Source organism: Fundulus heteroclitus, chromosome 17, assembly GCF_011125445.2.
Source record: "Fundulus heteroclitus isolate FHET01 chromosome 17, MU-UCD_Fhet_4.1, whole genome shotgun sequence".
NCBI lineage: Eukaryota > Metazoa > Chordata > Actinopteri > Cyprinodontiformes > Fundulidae > Fundulus > Fundulus heteroclitus.
This window is the reverse complement of record NC_046377.1, coordinates 18360286-18380814: the sequence shown is the minus strand read 5'-3', so window position 1 is coordinate 18380814 and position 20529 is coordinate 18360286. Positions and strand designations below refer to the sequence as shown.

At 42.1% G+C, this 20529-nt stretch overlaps 1 protein-coding gene across 14 annotated transcripts in view; it reads left to right on the top strand.

The window, feature by feature from the left end:
• The window catches only part of ppp1r12a (protein phosphatase 1, regulatory subunit 12A), a 61081-nt gene extending 44065 nt beyond the window's left edge, over positions 1-17016 (top strand). For 2 of the 14 annotated variants that reach the window (XM_012878988.3, XM_036149249.1), the window contains 14 exons: positions 285-437; positions 2201-2371; positions 2525-2701; positions 5683-5773; positions 5974-6156; positions 6239-6407; positions 8204-8325; positions 8403-8468; positions 9276-9292; positions 9391-9505; positions 9977-10081; positions 10177-10224; positions 11038-11088; positions 15198-17016. In XM_012878988.3, coding sequence (XP_012734442.2) covers positions 285-437; positions 2201-2371; positions 2525-2701; positions 5683-5773; positions 5974-6156; positions 6239-6407; positions 8204-8325; positions 8403-8468; positions 9276-9292; positions 9391-9505; positions 9977-10081; positions 10177-10224; positions 11038-11088; positions 15198-15284 — 1555 coding nt within the window. In that variant the 3' untranslated portion in view covers positions 15285-17016. Of the gene's footprint in view, positions 1-284; positions 438-2200; positions 2372-2524; positions 2702-5682; positions 5774-5973; positions 6157-6238; positions 6408-8203; positions 8326-8402; positions 8469-9275; positions 9293-9390; positions 9506-9976; positions 10082-10176; positions 10225-10400; positions 10435-11037; positions 11089-12421; positions 12670-15197 lie in introns of those variants that run through there. The other 12 variants (XM_036149257.1, XM_036149256.1, XM_036149252.1 and 9 more) reach the window with 11 other exon arrangements.
• Positions 17017-20529: the final 3513 nt, after the last annotated feature.

Below are 20529 nucleotides of genomic sequence, written 5' to 3'. Positions count from 1 at the left end.
TAATATTACTAGAAAATACAGCCTTGACTTTAAAATAAGGTCCTAAGCGTTGACCTTTTCTTCTTTTCTATTTTTCCATTACAACAACTTAATAATTTTTCTTCCCAGGCATAATTTAGCTTTGTGCTATGAATGCAGCAGTAGTATGTCATTGCTTTGTAGTCTTGAATATGTTTTTGTGTGTGTTTGTGTTTTTTTTTATTTTTATATGTAAATGTTTGTCCATGTGTGTGTGCTCACCTGCACCGCTAACTCTCTCGCCCACCTGCGTGCCGACACGCTAGCACGTCGCACACGCTAGCGCTAGGGCGGAGCGGCAGCACGCGGGACGTGCCGGCCAAGTCTTCGTCAACCTCCAGCTTGGACCCTAACACCTGTAATACTAAACCCTGGCAGCCACCCTCCTCCCACTACCCGTCTTACAGCATTTACCGCAGGTACACCGGCGTCTCCACACCCAGCTGTCCTTTCTGTCTGCCTCTCTGCTCTGCTGGATGTTGTCTGTCTGCCCACTGTTGATGCAGCGGTGCCTGATGCACCGTCATGCTCTGAGATTTAATTACGATCAGAGGTTTATGTTTGTTCAAATGCTTCAAGTAGAAAAAGTAGAAGAAAGCAAGGCCAGCGTTGTGGCGTGGGAATGGTTTTCCTTTAACAAGGGAAGGGAAACTAGGGAAAGCTAAACATAACGCGAGCTTGGAGGGGAAAAGCTTTGGAAGCTGAAAAAAAGTGTTTATATTGGTGCGGTGGCTCACCTTCCAGCAGGACATCGACTCTTAACTACAGATCGACCGATAGTTTTTATTTTATCTTTTAAGGCCGGTACCGATTATTCTGACATCAGTCTAACTGAGACGCGGTTTTTAAAGCCGATGCCGCTTTAGCTTCTTTCATTTACATGACAAATTAGAATTACAAGTTAGAGTTACAATTTTGCAGCAGTAGAAGTACGAGTCACCAATTTAGGAGTATGAATCAAATTTACATGTACGAATCTACAACCTGATGAAGCCGTTTTACACTCCGTACCGGTTGGTGGAAGTAATAAGTCTCAATTTAAACAAAAAAGGAACATCTAACAACAAAACAAACAAGACATATTAACAGTGGCTGGTAAACAATTTAGAACGTTTAAATGTGCAACAATAAAAAACAATTTTGACACTTAAATGTGTCTGAAATGCCGATTTAAAAAGGGAAAAGAACGCAGCTATCGGTCGACCTCTACTACAAACCTCTAACATACAGAGTAGAGGTTTTTGTCGTTGCAATATTTCTGTACGCAACATGCATTTCCAAAAAAAAATAAAAAATTCTCTGCACTGTGATAATTACTAGTTAATTACCACACATTCAGTCTCCCTAGGCCTGTAATATAGTTGGTGTTTATTACAAATGTTCTACAAGAGAAAGAGGAACTAAGTGGGTCAGGTCATTTAAGAAAATACGGCTAAGCAGACTTAAAAAAAAAAAGAAGTGCAACACGTCATACGAGTTGCAGCAGAAGTTGGCACTACAAGGTATTGACTCAGCGGCTGAATACTAATGCACACCACACGTTTCAGGTTTGTTTCAGCTTGTTTCTTCCACTTTAGTATCATGCACCACTTTGTCGCTCTGTGATTTAAAATCCTACTGAGATACTTAAAGTTTTTCCACATTCTCTCAAATTACAATCAAATCTGAATGCGAATGCTTTAACTAAGCACTGTAAATGGAGTCCAGTGTATCTCGTAAGCTATCGAACGACCACCATTATGACCTTTTTAGTCCCTAATCAGTGGAAGTCTGAGCTAATCTGAGTCCTCTCAGCCAAACCGAGCACAAACGCTCCTCAGTCTCTGCACATCTGACCTCTGCACTCGCTCATAATGTTAAAGAACAAACTGCAATAAAGCCCGAACGGCCGCGTGCAGTTTCCCTTAAGAGGCGTCGGCTGCTTGGACTTGATGTTCGGCAGGGACGTCCAGGACTCTCTGCTCTGGACTCATCCTGTGACTCAGTGGGGGGGGGATATCACAGAGTCCTTTAGATTTATGCTGGACGTTGACTTTGAGCTACCGTCGGTAAAGGAAATGTGCTCAGGAGCAGGACAGCGAAGGACAAACTGTGAACTCACGGGACAAAAAGCCCACTGATGGAAGCAGCTGAGTAATCATTTGCATTCTCCTGTGTTTTAATCACAAATCTGTCCCCACAGCAGCTCCTTCGGCAGGAGACACGAGGATCTGAGCGCCTCCACCTCCACCACCTCCTCCACAACAACCACCACCACCTCCTCGTCTGTTACCTCGCCCACAGGCCACCGCAGCCTCCTCTCCAGCCTGGGTTCCGCTTCCACCCGAACTGGCTCCACCAGTCTCACCAGCAGGTAACGCTCTCCCGCCCCGCCGTAAATTACAAGCCCGTCGAGGCCCCCCCCCCCCCATCATTCAGCGTCTGCGGCGGGTCCGTTGCTCACAGAAAGCAGCTGAATTAGAGGATCAGGCTAGTTTAGCTGGTAAAATGCTGGCTGTAACGACAGGTACTGGTCAGAGGAGAGTGCAGAGAGGGAAAAGGAGAAGGAAAAGGACTCGGCTGCTGTTATCCCCACTATAAACACTGGCTCTACCACAACCGCCACGTCCGCCGCCACCACCACCACCACCACGGCCATATCCACCACTACCACCGGCATAGGCACCGGCCCAGAACGACGCAGGTAACGCTCGCTTCACATTCTCCGCCGCCGCTGTTTCAGATGTGTTGAAAAATTGCCTTTTTTTTCTTTTTTTTTTTTAAAGAAGCTCAACGTGTTGCCCCTTGCAGTTCTCAGATGCCTTTTTCTCAGTTTTAAAGCAGCAGTCCTGGTCTGTGCGGTTTTCCTCTGCTTGCCCTGGGTGTGTTTTAAGTGGAGCAGCGGGGCTGAAATAAGCCACCTGTCTCTGAGGGCGCGGGTTCAGAGGCCGGGCCGCTCCAGCAACTTCACCATATAAGGAAGGGGGGGGGGGCAGAAGCTGCGCGTTCTGCTCAAGGCCGAGGCTCTTTTCCCGCTCTGAGAGAGTTCATCCTGCTGTGTGGCCAGCATGAGCATACGTTTGAGATCATGGTAACAACAAATTGAGTCATCGAGTTTGAGTTTTAGACTTTTTTAAAGTGGTTTTCCTTCTTAGGGTGTTTTTCCTCACAGGCTCAGAGTGATGAGTAGCGTTATGAATCCCCGGCTGTTGGTTTGTTTCTCTCTGTGCTGCGATCGTGAAGTCATGCAGGGTTTAGAAGTTACGGTGGGCTCTCCAGTCATTCAGGGTTTCTGCAGCGGGGTCCCTACGAAGTCTTTAAAATATGTTCCAGGTCTGAATAAGTGTGGAAAAAGGAAATAAGTGTATGGAGAAATAATTACGCTTCCAGACTTTCTTCCCTATCTAATTGTCTAAATGGTGTCGTTCATTACATCCTTGGTTCCTTGTTCCCTTCCTTATTGTATAATTGTCATTCTTTCCTTGTATACTTGGCTCTTTCCTTCCTTTCTTCATTTGATCTTTATCTTACCAGGTTTCTCTCTTTGCTCTATGGGGTGAGAAAACTGTCAGTATAAACGCATGCGTAGGTGTTTCAATTTGTAAGTCAATAAAATGTAAGATTTGTCTTTGTTCCTGCTTGTCAACTCACGTAGGTGTGACATTAGATGTTTCGTCTGTGAGAATATAACTTTAGAAGTTAGGATTACAAGTTAGAGTTATGCTGGTGAAGATTCTCAGTCATCCAGGTCATGGTCATTCCAAAAAAAGGTAAAAAACAAAGCAACTGGACTTGTTTTCCGTAGTTGAAGACGTTTCGCTTCCTCTCCAGGAAGCTTTCTCAATTCAAAAAGTCTGGAAAGCTTGGTACTCCACATTACTCCAGACTTTTTGAATTGAGAAAGCTTCCTGGAGAGGAAGCGAAACGTCTTCAACTACGGAAAACAAGTCCAGTTGCTTTGTTTTTTACCTTTTTTTGGTACAAGTTAGAGTTACAACTTTGCAACAGTAGTAGTACGAGTCACAAATTTAAGAGTATGAATCAAATTTACATGTACGAATCTACAACCTGATGAAGCTGTTTTCCACTCCGTACCGGTTGGTGGAAGTAATAAACTTGAATGTTTTCCACCAATAAACAAAAAGAAGGAAACAGCACGTTTATACTGACTGTTATCTTACCCCATATTCCTCTTTCTTTTATTCCACCTTTTCTTTGCTTCTTTCCATTTTTCCTTTCTTCATTATTTGCTTTCCTTCCTTTTTTCTGGGTCCTTCATTTTCAAAGCCTGCTCCCAGCAGAAATGTTGCCCCCTATATCCATCGGGAAATTTACTGTTTTATGTTGTAAACGGTTTGCAAGAGATGGCGAAGTCTGGAATGTATTACATGACAAATGTTTAGAAATCCTGTCCAAGCCACTAAGTGTTTGAAGAAGACATTTCTTTTACTGTTCTTGCTTGTAAAGAAAAAAAAAGAAGGGAATATTGTGGTTTAATTCTTAAAAAAATAAGCGTACTGTTAAATAAATTATTCATTCAAATTCAATATATGTGTAATTACAGGTAGGTGCTCAAGCCTAAAAAGGGGCAACTATAACCAAAACTATTGATAGAATAAAAACAAAAACAGGATATATTTAACTTTTAGTCACTGTCGCTACAAATAGAAATAAATGAATAAAGAAAAGGCAAATATGTAGCATTCTTTTTAAATACCACACAATATATTAAACAATCGTCAAAAATACTGTAGCTAAAAATGTATCAAAACTCTGCTCTGAATAAATTAAATAAAAATAAAACGTCCAATATTTTCTATAACATACAATGCGATTTCCAAAGGAGGCGACTCGCAGGATTGTTCTGGTAGCGTTATGCTTCATACGCTATAGCTGCCTGTGCAGTGCCTGTCCAAAAAAGGATTTTGGAGCGGGGGCTGATTCCATGTGCTGCCGTTGACTCCTTATCAGTTTCCCACTTTATACTTTACACAGAGAAACGGACGGATATGCAGTGGTTGTTGGATTAATCATAATATGTACGGGAAGTTTACAAAAAGTGGCAATTAATTATGCTTCCTTTCTGAGGCTTCCAAATTGCACCTACTTTCTTTCACTGCACTGCAAAAACGGATCTAAAAACGAGTACAAATTTCTTAAAGTTAGTCTATTCGTCCTTGATTTGAGCCATTAAATAAGATTATCTGCCAATGGAATGACTATCTTTGCCCCTAAAATAAGATAATTAGACATCCTGCATGTGAAATAAGACGATGGAGATGAATTGTTCCTATTTTAAGTGGAAAAATCTTATTCCATTGGCAAATAATCTTATTTACAGCTCAAATCAAGGACAAATACTCATTTAAAGAAAATTTTACTTATTTTTAGTTCTGTTTTTGCAGTGTGACTCTGGTCCCCACTGGGTCTCATGAACCACGAGAGAATGTTCTGTAATAAACGTCTCTTTAACTTCAGGTTCATTATCAGGAAGGCGTTCAGCCCCCTGCACACAGCAGTTACGTCAGATTTTTACTCCATCCATGGTCGCTTCGCTGCCCCCAGCAGCTTCAGTTGGGGGCAGCGCCATCAATTTACCCACACCTGGCCAGTGGCGGGTGCTAGTTTCTCTCCCTGCTGGAGGGTGACGTTCAAACATGTCCTCCTTTCTCTTGTCTCCATCAGGTCGTACCTGACACCGGTGCGAGACGAGGAGTCGGAGTCTCAGAGGAAAGCTCGATCCAGACAGGCCCGGCAGTCGAGGCGCTCCACGCAGGTCTGGTATTCTGTTTGGGCTTCATCTTATAACTTAAGCAGATTATGCACCTTTTTTTTTTTTTTTATTAGAACACCTTTGAGGACAATTTCAGGACTTCTATCATCAAAACATAATCCTCCTGAACTACTGTGGCTTTGCTTCCCTTCGCTGCTGCGGGTCTCAAAATAAAGGAACCGATGTTTCTCTTGCTTCTCCAGGGTGTGACTCTGACTGACCTGCAGGAGGCAGAGAAAACAATCGGCAGGAGTCGCCCCCAGAAGACCCGCGAGGAGGAGAAGGAGGAGAAGGAGAAGCAGGACAAGGAGAAGCAGCAGGAGGAGAAGAAGGAGGCGGAGACGAAGGAGGATGATTACCTATCCAAGTACCGGAGCTTCGAGGAGGTACCTGCGACGCCTCTCCTCCGACAGGTCACTGTGCTCGGCGGCTTTAAGACTTCCTCCTCACGCCTCGTTTGCCTTGCAGCGTTATCGGCCTTCATCGTCGTCCTCCACCTCTGCCGCCTCCACCGTCTCCACCGCCTCCACCACTTCATACTCGGGCTCCTCGCTGACCTCCAGCTCCCTCAACCGGCCCAACAGCCTGACGGGAATCACCTCATCTTACAGCCGATCCTCTCGAGATCCAGAAAAAGGTCGGACCCCAAAAATAAACAAGAGTTTTCAGGCACATTTCTGTGCAGCTTGGTCATTTGATGTGATTTTTAAGGCTTAACGTTGATTCATATGGATGAAAAAGTCTTCTAAGTCCTACTGAGCCAGACGCTCTGTCCTCAGACCAACAACAACAACTACGAGGGCAAACGGCCACAGGCTGATTGCTTTTTAAATTAACAACCTTATCTGTTTTCCCATAAACCCTCAAAGTTTGTCTGGGAAAACGGAAATCTCATTTTGTTGGTTCAGCTGTAGGAAACACTGGCCATCAAACTTTTGACCAGTTTAAATCAAAACTTTGGGTATTTGCGCAGTGATGGTCAACAGAAGGGGTTGACTTTGGCACTCATGCAAGTAGTGAGGGGAGAAAAAAAAGGCTACTATTTTTCTGCCTGTTTAAAATCCTTCCTAAAGCAGCCGTAACTTGTTACAACCAAAGACCCAAACGTTGGTATTATCTGTAAAGGTTTGTGAATTCATCTTTATCGCTATAAACCCTTAAATTTTCAAGGAAGGATGGCTGTTTGTGTTCACAGTGCTGTACTTTGAGTCTGTTTGGCTGCGTATATATTTTTATATACAATAAATGCCCAAGTGTGCTAGATAATTAAATGAATTAATAAACAATTATGATAAATAAATAGATTTTGATGTTTGGTTTAATCAGAAAACTAAAACAAAGCTGGCATTCGTCTTTTCTAACATCTTCACTATCAAATAATGTATTTTTATACAGCAATTATAAGACCGTTAAAGTTGTACAAATAAACATTTTAAAGTGCATTTCTTTAAAGTCTTAGTTTGGATTGGATTTTGTGGGATACGTTGAATACTGTAAGTTGACTGTTGGAATAAAAATATATGAATATAATTTGCTTTTGATTTCTAAAGAGAAAATTTGATGTTTAAACTAATTGATAAATTGTTCAATAATTGTGAAAAGTAGTATTTTCTTACATTTAAATATTTAGATTAGGGCTGAAGAATTAATCGCATTTTCAATATAATCACGATTTAAAAAAACGCAATTTCCAAATCAGAGTCTGCAATTTTTGGCTATGTAACAATTAGGGAATTAGACACGTCCATTAGGTGTTGGTAAAATGTTTAAAGTGGGTTTACCTCCACATGGAAGGGAAGACAGTTGCAGCAGTGAGATAATCAAATTTTATTACTTGTTTTAGAGTTTATATAATCATACATAGCATTAAGTACTGGTCAATCAGTTTAATACATAGACTTGCTTGTTGGTTGCACTTTATGTTCAACAAGGATTGATGTCCAAATCAACTAAAAGCTGTTCTCTTGAAATATATTCTGATTAATAGAAACATTAAAAGTTCGTGTTTTAAATAGTCCTAGTTTACAAACATCTTTATTTAGAGGCCATTTGTGTTGCTTTTGGTTAATGCGGAGAAAAGTCAAAATTGCAATTTTGGTTGAAATATATTGTAGGCAGAACGCAATCATTTCTGCTCTGAGTTTAGATGCTGTGGGTCTTTTAGCAACTAATCTGCATAGTGAGGAAACAAAATGATTTGTTTGTATATGTTTAAAAAGACATGATAAATTAAACTGGAAAAAAAATCGCATTAAATCGCAATATTAAGAAAAAAAATCGCAATTAGATTATTTTCCAAAATCGTTCAGCCCTAATTTAGATTTGTCTTTAAGCACGACAGTTATAATTATTCCTAGTTAAAAATGTACCGTTAAAGGTCAACCATAGAGATTTGAAGGTTTATTTTTGACCTGTTATCTTCTGCAACGACAGAGTCGGACAAAAAGGACGAGGAAAAGGAAGGCGAGGACAAGTCTCAGCCCCGCTCCATACGGGATCGCAGGCGGCCCCGCGAGAAGAGGCGCTCCACTGGGGTGTCCTTCTGGACTCAAGATGTAAGACGGTTCTGGGGGGGGGGGGGTCTGATGGCGAGACCTAAAACATGACGGCGTTTTATTCTGCGTTACTCCAGGGTGACGGAAATGATCCGGAGCAGCAGTCGGACTCAGAGGAGGGCAGCACCAGAGGAGACTCACAGGTAGCTAACCTCACACTCTGAGGGCAGAAAGTAGCAACCTCAGCCTGCCGCTCAAATCAAAAGTAGCCCCGTTCGTCCTTTTTATGTGGGAAAAAAATAGCTTTTATCTGTATTCTTATCTCCTCCGCCTATGACTTCCTCTTTTCCTACATAATATCTCCCCATCCAAGGCCTTTGAATTGTATCTTGGCCCATTTTTTTTCCTTCCATCTTCCGGTGATTGTCTGTCGTTTAGCTGAATCAAACGTACTCCTGACTCTGTCTGGATTTTTATTAGGTGTCCAAATGAACAAGGTACCAAAGGAGGCTTTGTTTGAGGAATTAGTTTTAAAGTTAAAGCGTTGTGTTGTAATGAAAACAGCTTAAATGGGTCATGACATCCACGCCGTCCACTAATGACGCAACGCGAGGCGGAGAAGGCAGCTCTGTAAACTCGTTAGTTCCTGGGTGAACTTCCTGTTTGGAAGAGCGTGTCATTTGAAGTCCAGCAGCGAGATAGAGAGACGGTTGTTGTTTGAAGTCCGCCGTCAGGGAGGAGGAGAGGAGCACCAGCTGCTGGCCGTCACTTATTATGGGTGGAGCAGCTAAAGAGGAAGCCGGCGTTTATCTCTGCGTGGAGACTCAAACATGCAGGAAACCCTTTGGCTCGTGGCTTTTCCAGCTGCTAAGAGACGGCTGAAAAGTAGCAAATGTTAATTTTTCATTTGTCCTACAGAAAACTACATTATACAGGCTGATCAGAGGAGACGCGTCTCATTTAAATGTTTTATTTAATCTCCTGATAACATTTGCTTTGTTTCCTTACAGAGCGACAGGTTGTCCAGGTGAGTTGCTCCATCATTATCATCATCATGTCTGCACTGCTGCTGTTAAAACAATTTGTTTCCTAACGTTTCCTTCTTTAATTTAATGTTTTTTGCAGAAATGAGAGCACTTCATCTATAGATCGCACCGATGTTTCTTTTAGCCGTAGTTATGAGGGCCGAAGGCCGTACTCAAGGCGGCTGGATAGAGAAGACGCCACCGACTACAAAAAGGTACGAGTTCAGGTTGGCCGTTCTTTCTTCATAGCTTTTCTTGGTGTCAGAAACCCCTGACCTACAACTTTCAGATTGCAAGATGAATAATCTTTCAAGTCAAAATGTCAAAGCTGCGAGTCATCAATCCGCTTGTTAAAAGGCAATTTAGAGAAACGCTGAACAGCTTAAATTTTTTTAAACACAGGTTTTCCATTTTGGCATCACCTTTTTTTAGTTTCCTTATTTTTTCCCTTTATTTTCGTTTTTTTAATAAATGGCTGTTTTTGTACGAACCGTTTTAAATTTTAACCTCGGTTCTAAACCCTTTCACCTGAAAGTGCACACCATCGTTTCCCAGGATGACAGGCCGAACTTAACGAACAAAAAGATGAACTGAATCAGTCTAAATAAATGTTTATGAGAACGCTCCTTTAACACATTTTTCCACGTTTACTGGGCCCGTAAGCACGTTTTGACGTCTTTTCCCAGCTCTACGAGCAGATCTTAGCCGAGAACGAGAAGCTGAAGGCCCAGTTACGCGACACTGACCTGGAAATGGCCGACTTGAAGTTACAGTTAGAGAAAGCCACGCAGGTACGCACACTTTGACTGCCCGTCGTTAAATAATAAAAAAAAAAAAAAAAGGAACATGTTCTGAATTCAAATTGTTTGTGTTCTTGTTGCTGCAGAGGCAGGAGAGATACACTGACCGGTCCCAGCTTGAGATGGAGAAAAGGGTAATGAGAGAAGAACTCCTCCAGCCGACCGTTACTTAACCAGGAACTAAAACGGGATCGTTTCTCTTTGCTGCGTGTGTCTCAGACTAATTTTTGTCCAGAGCGAAGTGTCGGTCAGTTAATGTGATTGTGTTTCAAACATCCCAGTAACACTGCTAATGGCTTTATGTCTGAAGGTAACAAGCAGGCCCCCTTACCAACTGGCCGGTGGTATGATCTCTCCCCGACTTTTTTCTGACGGCCTCCTCTCCGCCGCTCACCTGTGCTGCTGTAGCTGGCCTCAGTCGGGCTCTCCATCCAGATCACTGCCCCCCCCCCCCTCTCTTTCTTCCACTTGTTTTTAAACATTAGTGGCAGTGTGTGGTCACCACCTCGTAAAAGCTGCTTATTTTTAATGCGTGGAAGCGTCTTTTAGGATCTTGTGCATGTGTCTTCATGCTTTTTCTGTTTCAATTAGACCCGTCGGGTTCAACAGCTTCACATTTGTGACCTTAGTCTCCTGTTTTAAAGAAAAGTCGCATTTTTAAATCATTAACCTGAAGCAATCAGTGTCATATGATTAAACATTTGAGTTTTTAAGGCTTTTATTTAGGGAACGTCTGAGCATCTACCAACTTGTTGTCGAAGGTTTAAGTCACGGAGTGTTTAGGCCTGACCTGGCTGTTGCTTGCACACCTCTCACCGGACATGCGAGTGAAGTGTGTGTGTGTGTGTGTGTATAATCACCCACCACCGTCTCCTTCAACGTGTTAAATCTGTCATTGGTATTTTGTCTTGGCTCAAAGTTAACCCACATTTTTTTTGTGCCAACAGGAAAGAAGAGCTCTAGAAAGGAAGATTTCTGAGATGGAGGAGGAACTTAAGGTACCAAATGTTGCATGCCCAAATGGACTGTTAGGTTTAAAATTTGGTGTCCTACAATTATGTATTTATGCATCAAATCAATTTGTCCCCCACTTCTGTAGTATTTGTACTCAAAACACACTGGTCAAACCCATAGACGAATTTATTGGCTCTGGTCACTGACTGTTAGAAATTCAAACAAAATTTGAATTTAATCAGAAGGTTATGTGAAGTAAAACATTTTAACTTCATTCCACAAAGTTATCTCTATTTTAGGATTGATTCCTTCAAGATTAAGCCTTGATAATCAAGCCATAATGGTCCAGACTCCGGTTTACAGTTTTAATTGGCTCAATTTTGGCTTAAATGCATTTTTGGTGTTCGTTTCTGGAAAAAGTGAAATTAACTTTAGTCAAAATTGTGGCAATCCCTGTTGCTTTTGCACATTTTCTGCCAGTTTTTTTTTTCCTTCCACTAAATTTTCTGGGATAATTCATAAAGAGGCAAAGTCACAAAGGGTCTTTGCTAAAAAAGCTGGCAGTCCCTGGTGCTGTGTCCATGCAGATTAATCATAAAGTTAAGTGGAAGGAAAAAATTAATAGATACTCAAGCAGTAAGATAGCCTTTTGAATCGAATTATTGAAATAAATAACCAGTATTTGAAATAACTGAAAGAGCGGCGATGTGTTTGGTTACAGCTACATAAACAAGAACATGTCAGAGATCCTAATTAGCTGTGAAGAGAAGGTTTTCTGTAAAATGTAAAGTTTACAGACCCATGATGGCCGTTTCAGACACGTGAACCATAAATTCTCCTAACGTTGAGCTGCCCGTCCTCGGCTAATGTCTGCCTCTGCTCATCGGAACAAAGCTTAGCTGCTTTATATAATCCATGACCATCGGTGTTCAGGCTCCTGTATTGACGAGCTCACTTAATCGTTCCCGCTCTGGAAAAGTGATCGAAGGAAGAGAGGATAAAAAAAAAAAATAATCGATTAAACTTGTGGTAAGCTTGTTGCTTCAGCGTGATAAAAGGTTTTTAGGATGCCGGTTGATCTCATCAGTGTCACTTCATTCTGTCTACATGCATCACGCTGAACCGGAAAGCTCGTAATCATTCCTGTTCTCCGAATCTTGACCCACTTTCTAATAATCTTCCTTTTCTGTTTCCCCCTTTTCCTCCTCCTGTCCCCTCTTATCTCTTGATTTCTCTATTAACCCTTTCTCTGCTAATTTTTTTGTTGTCTTAAAACACATTTTCTCTTTTCTCCTCCTCTGCCACTCTCACCCTCTTGTCTCCTCCCCTTTTTGTCTTTCTCCTCCCCCACCCCTCCCTTCCTCCCCCCTCCTGCAGAACCTCCCCCAGGTAAAGCAGGTTCAGACCCTGCGGCAAGTCAAGGAGCGGCTGCAGGCTGAGAACCGGGCCCTGGCCCGCGTGGTGGCCAAGCTCTCACAGTCGGCCTGCAGCCAGCTGCCCGCCAGCGACCTCTAAGCCACGTCTGTCTGTCCACCACCATCTACTCCTCCTGTCCTCCTCCTCTTTCCCCTTTCTTTTCTTTTCTTTCTTCTCATGCTCCATTTGTGCTCTGCCCCGCACCCGTAGACAGGCAGGTGTCCAGCCGCCCTACTCTGACCGTTTGTCATCCTCTCCTGCCTCCCCACGGCTTTTTGGTTTTCAGACTGGGGAGGCTGTTTGCTTTCTCCAGCAGGACACTCTCCTTTTACAGTCTGCTTCTGTCAGGGACTTTAAACTACAGCTAAAATAACTTAAACGTGCTAAACGGGATAGTCGGGGAAAAGGCTTCAGGTGAGTGTTAAACGGGAGGGGCTGCCTCTAAATTACAAACTTTAGAGGAATTTGAAAGCGCTGTAAAGGAAAGTGTCCTTTTTGTGGTTTCCAGGTTGATGCTTTCCTCAGAGGTAGCTCGCTCCTTCAGTTTGACTTGTTCTGGTTTTTATTGCATGAAGGAGCTACCTGCGGCATCACTTTGATTTGACCCAAAGTGCCAGAGCCTGAACCCCCCCCCCCCCCCTTTTCCTCTACCTACCAGCCAGTGCACTGTATAGGACCCCCCTTTTAAGTTTTCACACCGCTTGAACTTTGTTCCCCTTCTGCTACGTTCCCCACAGAAGCTGCAGCGAGTCTCAGTGGGACTTCATGGGAAAAGCAAAGGCTGTTAACCCAAAACCACACGCCAGCAAATGAGACCGTTAATTTAGAGCAGCAGCTGAGAGACCCCTGGCAGCTCTAGAGGAGCTGCAGAGATCTACCGCTCGGGTGGAAGAATCTGTTAAAAAAAGAATATTGCAAATTATTGAAACGTGGCAAGAAGAAAACTAAGAAGTCCTGTTTAGTTTGTCAGAAGCCGTATAGAGGACAACGTGGAGAAGGTGCTGTGGAGTAGCGGGAGGCTAACCGGACGTTACCCTGAACCCAGCGTCCTCGTTGTTAAACGCTGCTGTTTAGCTGGAACCTTTCCAGCCGTCTCTGGTCCAACATGCCCGTTAAAAGTAAACACCCAAGATTTTGTCCCAAGACAAAATTCACACTGCGAAAATGGATCTAAAAATAAGTAAAATTTTCTTAAAGTTAGTGTATTTGTCCTTGATTTGAGCAGGTAAATAAGATTATCTGCCAGTGGAATGAGTATTTTACCCTAAAATAAGATAATTAGACATCCTGCACTTGAAATAAGATGACAGAGATGGATTGTTCCTATTTTAAGTGCACAAATCTTATTCCACTGGCAGATAATCTTATGTACCTGTTCAAATCAAGGACAAATACACTAGTTTTAAGAACATTTTACTTATTTTTAGTTCTGTATTTGCAGTGCACGCAGCATTTCAAAGACTTTCAGTCATGGAGGACATGGAAACATCCTGAAAAGGTTAAAGAAAGACAGATTTGAGCTCTTTCTTGTTTGTTTAACCTCTTCTGTGGATTTCATAGATTTGGTAAGACATTCAGGCTGTAGATGTGCAAACCTGGTAGATATACCTTGAAAATTGGTTTGGCATTGTAGGACGTTTCTAGTAAAGTCATTTGAAGCGTTCACAATGTGGAGAAGTTCAAGGCGTGTGAATACTTTTACAACTCTTAATTTTGTTCTGCACTTCTTTTAAAAATGTCTAAACTAAATGAAAATGTTTTATTTCTTTTATGCACTTTTGCAGTGAGAGGAAACCGGCAAGTTTTTTTTTTATGTAGCTATATAAACGTTTGTTGCTGTAGCTCTTCATGAGCACACAGCTGAGCAGAGTAAAAGTCCAAATATCTTTCTATATTTCTCCATATATACAGTATATTTATAACAGGAATCAAGGAGGTTGTTGCACCTCTTCTTAGAGGAACGTGTTCAAATGAAGCCAATTTAGATCTGAGACTGAGTCGCTCAATGTTAAAACCACTGAAGATGAACTTTTGAGCATCTTTAGTTGTCATCTTCAAACATAAAAACAACCATCTGTAGAAAAAAAGCTCAGGATAATCAGTAAATGGCCTCTCAAAGTACTGAAAGCACGCTTGGGTCAATTTTCTATTATTTCTTTACAGCGTGAAATGAAGAAATAGATTTTTCCCAAATGTAAACTTTACAACAAATTGGACGTTTTCTAAGCAGATGCTGCGTTGCCGTCTGTTTTAGTGATGAACGCGGTGCCGTACCGTCAGCAGTGCCAGGCCAGAGAAGCAGCAGCTCAGACTCCATGGTGCTGAGCGCTGCCGCCGGCTCTCTGTTCCTGGCTGGAAGTTTATTTGAACGAGCAGACCCCCCCCCCCCCCCCCCTCTCATCTGCGTGTGGTTTCCTGGTTGCTGACGAGCAGCCGCTCAGATTCTGCATGGCTTTTCTCAGGATCTCTGGCCTGTGGTGTGCCCGCCCTCTACTTCAGTCTCCCTGTGCCTGGGATCAAACGTCTTATTCCTGCTTCATTTGGTGACGAACAAAACATGAGATGCCGTGTGACTCCTCAGACTTGCTTCCTTCAGGCTGCTAGTAAAGTTTTGCACAACAGCCTGACTGGTTAAACTATATTTGTCGAGACTCGTCTAAGCTTTCTCTCTCTCTCTTTCCATCCTTCCTCCCCCCAACCCCCCACCCCCCCCGTCTTCCCCGTTTTTCCCTTTCAGATGCTCCCAGACTTGAAAGCAGACAACCAGAGACTAAAGGACGAGAACGGAGCCCTCATTCGAGTCATTAGCAAGCTTTCCAAGTAGAACCCCCCCGCCCTGCCTCGCCCCGCCTGTCCTGTCTTTTGCACCCGCTAGTCCCCCATGGCAGCGACTAATGGAATTGCACATTTAGATATTAATTGCAACAGACATCAGAGACGAGACTCCTCCTAGCTTTTCGTTTTGTTTCTCCAAGCTCTCCCTTTTTGCTCCTCCTCCACCATCACCACTGCTGCAGCCTCCATCCCTCCCTCCATCCATCCATCCATCCTCCTCGGCTGTAGACCTCTCGATCGGTGCGGCTGCTGTTCCGATAGAAGCGCTGAGTTTACAGAGCAAAAAGGAGAGAGGTTTGTGCGAGAGCGACTTTTCGGGCGGGGAAGCCTGAAAACTATTTAACCAATAAGCCTTAGTTGTACATAAAAAGAAAAAAAACACTTGCATCGATCTCCTCTCTCGGCTATCACTGAAGAACAGATATTACCCTTCACCTGATTTTATTTGTGCCACAGTCTCTCCTATTAGACTCTTTCCCTCTATACGTGTTGTGTGCTGTGCTGTTCCCTCCTTCACTCCCTCCCTCCATCCCCCCCCTCCTTTTTTTAAAGTGCTACTTCTGCCTGATATCTGCTCCCTGCGGCTACCGCCAGCCTAATTTATCCTGACCGTTATCCGCTCCCCCCCCCCCCCCCCTCCCACCGGCAGACCACCACCACACATCGTCCTCTTCCTCCTTCCCCTCGTCTTCGTACATCTGTGCGTCTTCCTTCCAAGAGGGAAAACAATTTGAGTTCTCGCGGATCTGGTGGAGTTTAAGCTTTCACTGTATGTGCAATATGCATTTCTTTCTTTCTTTTTAAAAAAAAAAAATGCTTTAATGAGTTTCATCACAAGTAGGATTTTCACTCCTGGCGCTTCAATCGCTCACTTTCTTTCTTCTCCTCCATTTTTTTTTTTCTTTTTATTTGAAGTTTGTAGTCTGTTTATACTCTGTATTTCTCACTTTGTTTTAGCAGGTACTGAGTGATTCTGTATATACCTGTACGTATTTTGTTTGAGAGCAGCACATGGCATGCGTTTATGGATCCTGTCTGTTACTATTAAAAATATACAAATTCCAGAGGACAAAGACGTGTGTTTTTAATTATTTTTCCTTTTCTAGTTTAAGGACATTGGACACAGTGGAGCGTCTCTGTTACACAGGACTGCTTCTTTTTTTTTTTTTTTTTTTTTGGTTCACCTAATAGTGAAATCTAGAGTAATTGCTTCACTACATTTCACTTTCGTTGTATTCAGTATCCTGGACGAGTGCTGTTAGTTTTGTTTCCCATTCTTTAAAAAAAAATAAATAAATAAATAAAAAGCTGTAGTATTATAGGCAAGATATTGTCACAAAATAAAATGTTTTAAGAAAAATAAAAGGATATCTTAGATATTGCTAACCCGGTCCTTTCTCCAATGTCTACATGCACTGTCGATGCCATGTGAGGGGTCTTATGGGGTTGGAGCGAAACGCCACCATCAGCTGTTCCGTTCAATATTTTATGCATTTCAGTGGCCTTTTTAAGGAAGTTTTACTACAATAAGTTTAAAAAAAAAAAGATCACTGCAGATGGACTGGCGGACGTCTGCTCTGGTTTAGGCTTTTTTTTTTTTTTTTCCTTTTGTTTTTCCTGTCATCTTGTAAAATAGGTGTGTGGCTTAATACATGCAAGCTGTGCTGTGACTACCAACCACTGAAGAGTTCATTAAAAATAAACTTGTACATTGTAAAGTCCCCCCGTCTCTTTATTCCCTACGTTTTTGACCCGTTAAGCATTAGATAAATCTTTAAATGTTCGAGGTCAGTAAATGGCTTTTTACTCAAACTGTTTTTTTTTTTTTGTTTTTTTTCTTGATTTAACTAGAACTAGTCATCCAATGATTGGACAAATCGCTTTAATATGGAGAAACTGAGACGGTCACAAATAGATTTACAGTTTAAATCAAACATATTGTGCAAAATCTACTTTTTTAACTACTTTTTTAGGCCTTAACACATTTTGTTCTGTACTTAGGAGTCTCTAGGAATGCAGAAAATTTGAATGTAGCCTCTCCAGGTGCTGCGTAGAGGTCTTCTGTTTAGGTCATAGTTTTCAACCTGTTCAGCTTTTTTCTTTTCTTCTTTTTTTCTTTTTTAATAAACGATTACAGTATTTATTTATTTTTATGATGCTGCTAAACAAGGTCATGGACTTCCAGCTTTGTAATTTTACAAATCTGCCATTTTTGTTTTCTTAGAGTGAATTTGTAGTGCAAGCTGAAGGATGCCATAGCTACAAAGTTTGGTTGGTCATTACTCCAAAAATGGTCTAACAGGGTGGAGCAGAAGCTCTCTGGCCTGCAGGGGGCGGGCTGTGAAGTGCCTCCTATAGATTCAAAGCAACCAAAGAACTGGTAAAAAGGGGAATGTGAGGGTAAATTAAAGCGGCACCATTTAAAGTTCAGCCACTAGGGGCGCTAGACCTGAAACCTCCAGAGTTCGTGTCCCTGAAGACCGCTGACAACACTGAACTGTTGCAAAATTAAACAGTCTCCTTCCGTGTTTTACAATCTGATAGCAGACCACTTTGGACCAGCAGACTGAGAGTTAGTTGTAAAGATGAAGCCACGTTCACCTCTCTAGATTAAATTCTGCATCAGAGAACCAGAAATGTCTGATCAGGTAAGTGCCATATCTTTTTTTTTTTTTTCTTTTTTTGGTTACCTACAGCAGCACTCTAGGTCACATGACCCATTCAGTGACGGATCCGACCCCCTGAAGTTACACTAGCGAGTTTTTGAGAAGGACGATATGCGCCAAGTACTGTATACTCCAATATGTATATGAAAACAAATTTCATAAATCTAATACTTTGGTCAAAACTTGGTGCTTTGAGAAATTCAGACCAAACAGAGGCCAGTGCCCCTGTACTTAAGACATAATAAAATACACTTCTTAACTGGTCATTTTGACTTTTTTTTGTTTTACCTATACTGTTTCATTCAAGGATTTAACAATTAAGGTTTTTCACGTTTAGCTTCAGCCATATTGAGTTGGGATCACTGTTTTCATCTGCTAGATCAGACATGTGAAACATGCTGTTCCAGAGCCACGCGTGGCTAATATTATTAAACAATTAAATATTGCCCTGTTTTGTTTAATTCTTTTGTTCTGTGCTTATGAAAAAACACTAGCCTCACCCTGACCCCCCCTGGTAAATTTGGTCTAGAACCGCCACTGAGACCAAAGCATTGCAGTTCCGCTTTAAACAGACAACTGAATGATTTCAATATGAAGGGAACAACTGAAAAGCATGTCCTCTTTAAAGGGATTTCCTTTCAGCTTTTCTTGTGGAAACTTTATGCAAACAATTCAAACAGTCTTTAGTCAAGAGTGAAAGCAACATTAAATCAGTTATTTAGAAACAACATTAAGCCAGTTTCCCAACAACTACAAAAAGCCTTGCAGTCATTCCAGAGGTTTCCAGGGCACCAAAGAAATAACTATCTACTGCCCAAACTATTTAAAGTCCAGTATATGGTCTTAAAACCTCAAAGTTCACTGCATTTTAGTGGAATTTAAGAGAAAGTGGATTAATAATCTAATGCACAACTTGAAATGAGAAAGGTATAGGAAGTACAGCCCCCTGGAAAAAGAGCGTTAATATGAGAAGACAAAAAAAATAAATAAATATATATATATATAATTAATTTCCCTTTTTGCAAAGTGCTAGGTGTGGCCAAAAACTCTGGATCCCCAACGTGAAGCATTGAAGTGAGGGAAGCTTTCTTCAACAGAGCCAGGGAACTAGTCAGAGTGGATGAGAATGGAGGAGATCCAGGATGAAGACATGTTGGTGCCATAGGTTCACCTTCCAGTAGATGGCGCTAAACATAAACCAGAGCTACAATTCCAGAGTTAGAAAGGCCAACGCCCAGACTTAAATCCTTAGACTTAGATCAAGACCTTAAACTGTTTGACATCCAATCTGACCAAGCCGGAGCTGTTTTGACAAGAATGGGCAGAACTTGTAGAGACACAATCCAAAAGATTTTGTGTCTGAATGCAGTGAAAGGTGGTTCTACCCAGTATTGAATTATTTTCCTCCTACCTACAATAAATGTTTTCTCCAAACCTCCAGGTGCTGCAGATCTGTGACTGACCTGTACATAATGTTGGGCAATCACACACATGGCAGACATATGGCGTCCTCATACTCCAGTATGAATTCTTAAAGCATTTTTGGTTTAGCCAACAAAACGAACCAGACGTTTGTCTACCTATGCAGCAGATTTACTGCAGGTTTTGATGTATATAATGGAGCAGAGGAGCGTACCTGTGCACTGAAAGGAAAACAGTTCTTTTTATAACTGTATTTGTTAAACAATCCAACAAAAAATCTATACTTTTGTCTTTGTAATGTTTTTCTTTTTGATGCCAATGACGTTTTTTGCAAAACAAAGTATATGGTAAAGTTAATGGGGAGAAAATGCTGAAAATTTTGCCGGGAAGTTGGCAATCATTATTTTAATAAGTACAGCTTTTAAGACACTTTTCTCTGTCGGTCTGGGATTAAGAACCCTCTATGCCAGAGAATAAAGCTCATTTTAATTTTCATTAAAGGCTGCAATGCTATATTATACCAGTAGGTGGTGCTCTTAATATGCGCTTCGGCAGATGTGGTTTGTGCTCCCCCTATGTACTCTTTGCAGCATGTAAATATGATCTGAGTAAGGAAACACACAGCTGACATCCTGTCTCCAAAAGAAAATCCAAAGCTCAGACGGTGCTCCCTTTCATCATTCTGCACTGGCTCGCCGCTTGACACCGCATGACAGCGTGTCTAAAGCAAATAAAGCACAGCCCAGAATCAGACATCGTGTACACACAGCCATGACATGAATTAGGCTGTGGCGAGCATTCGCTGCCAGTTGTCATTCCTGAACTAGACTGTGATTTATGCCCCCTTGTCGCAGAGGAACCACCTTGGCTGCAGGTCCCTGCTGCATGTTGTGGCCTGCTCGGGTCTGCGACGCAGAGCTCCACTGTTCAGATAAAGCTCGGAGGATAAGCAGCGCTATCAGCTGTAATTACGCAGACTCGTGCTGAAGTTAAGTGTCCTGCCTTTGGATTTTCCATCGCCCCCTCAGAAAAAGCCTGCCTTGTGTCTTGCCAGGGACATAAACGTGCTTCGACCGCCGTCTCGTGCTAAAATGTCCTCACAGACACATTTATCAGGGGGAAAAGAAGACGGAAGGCTGCCCCTAG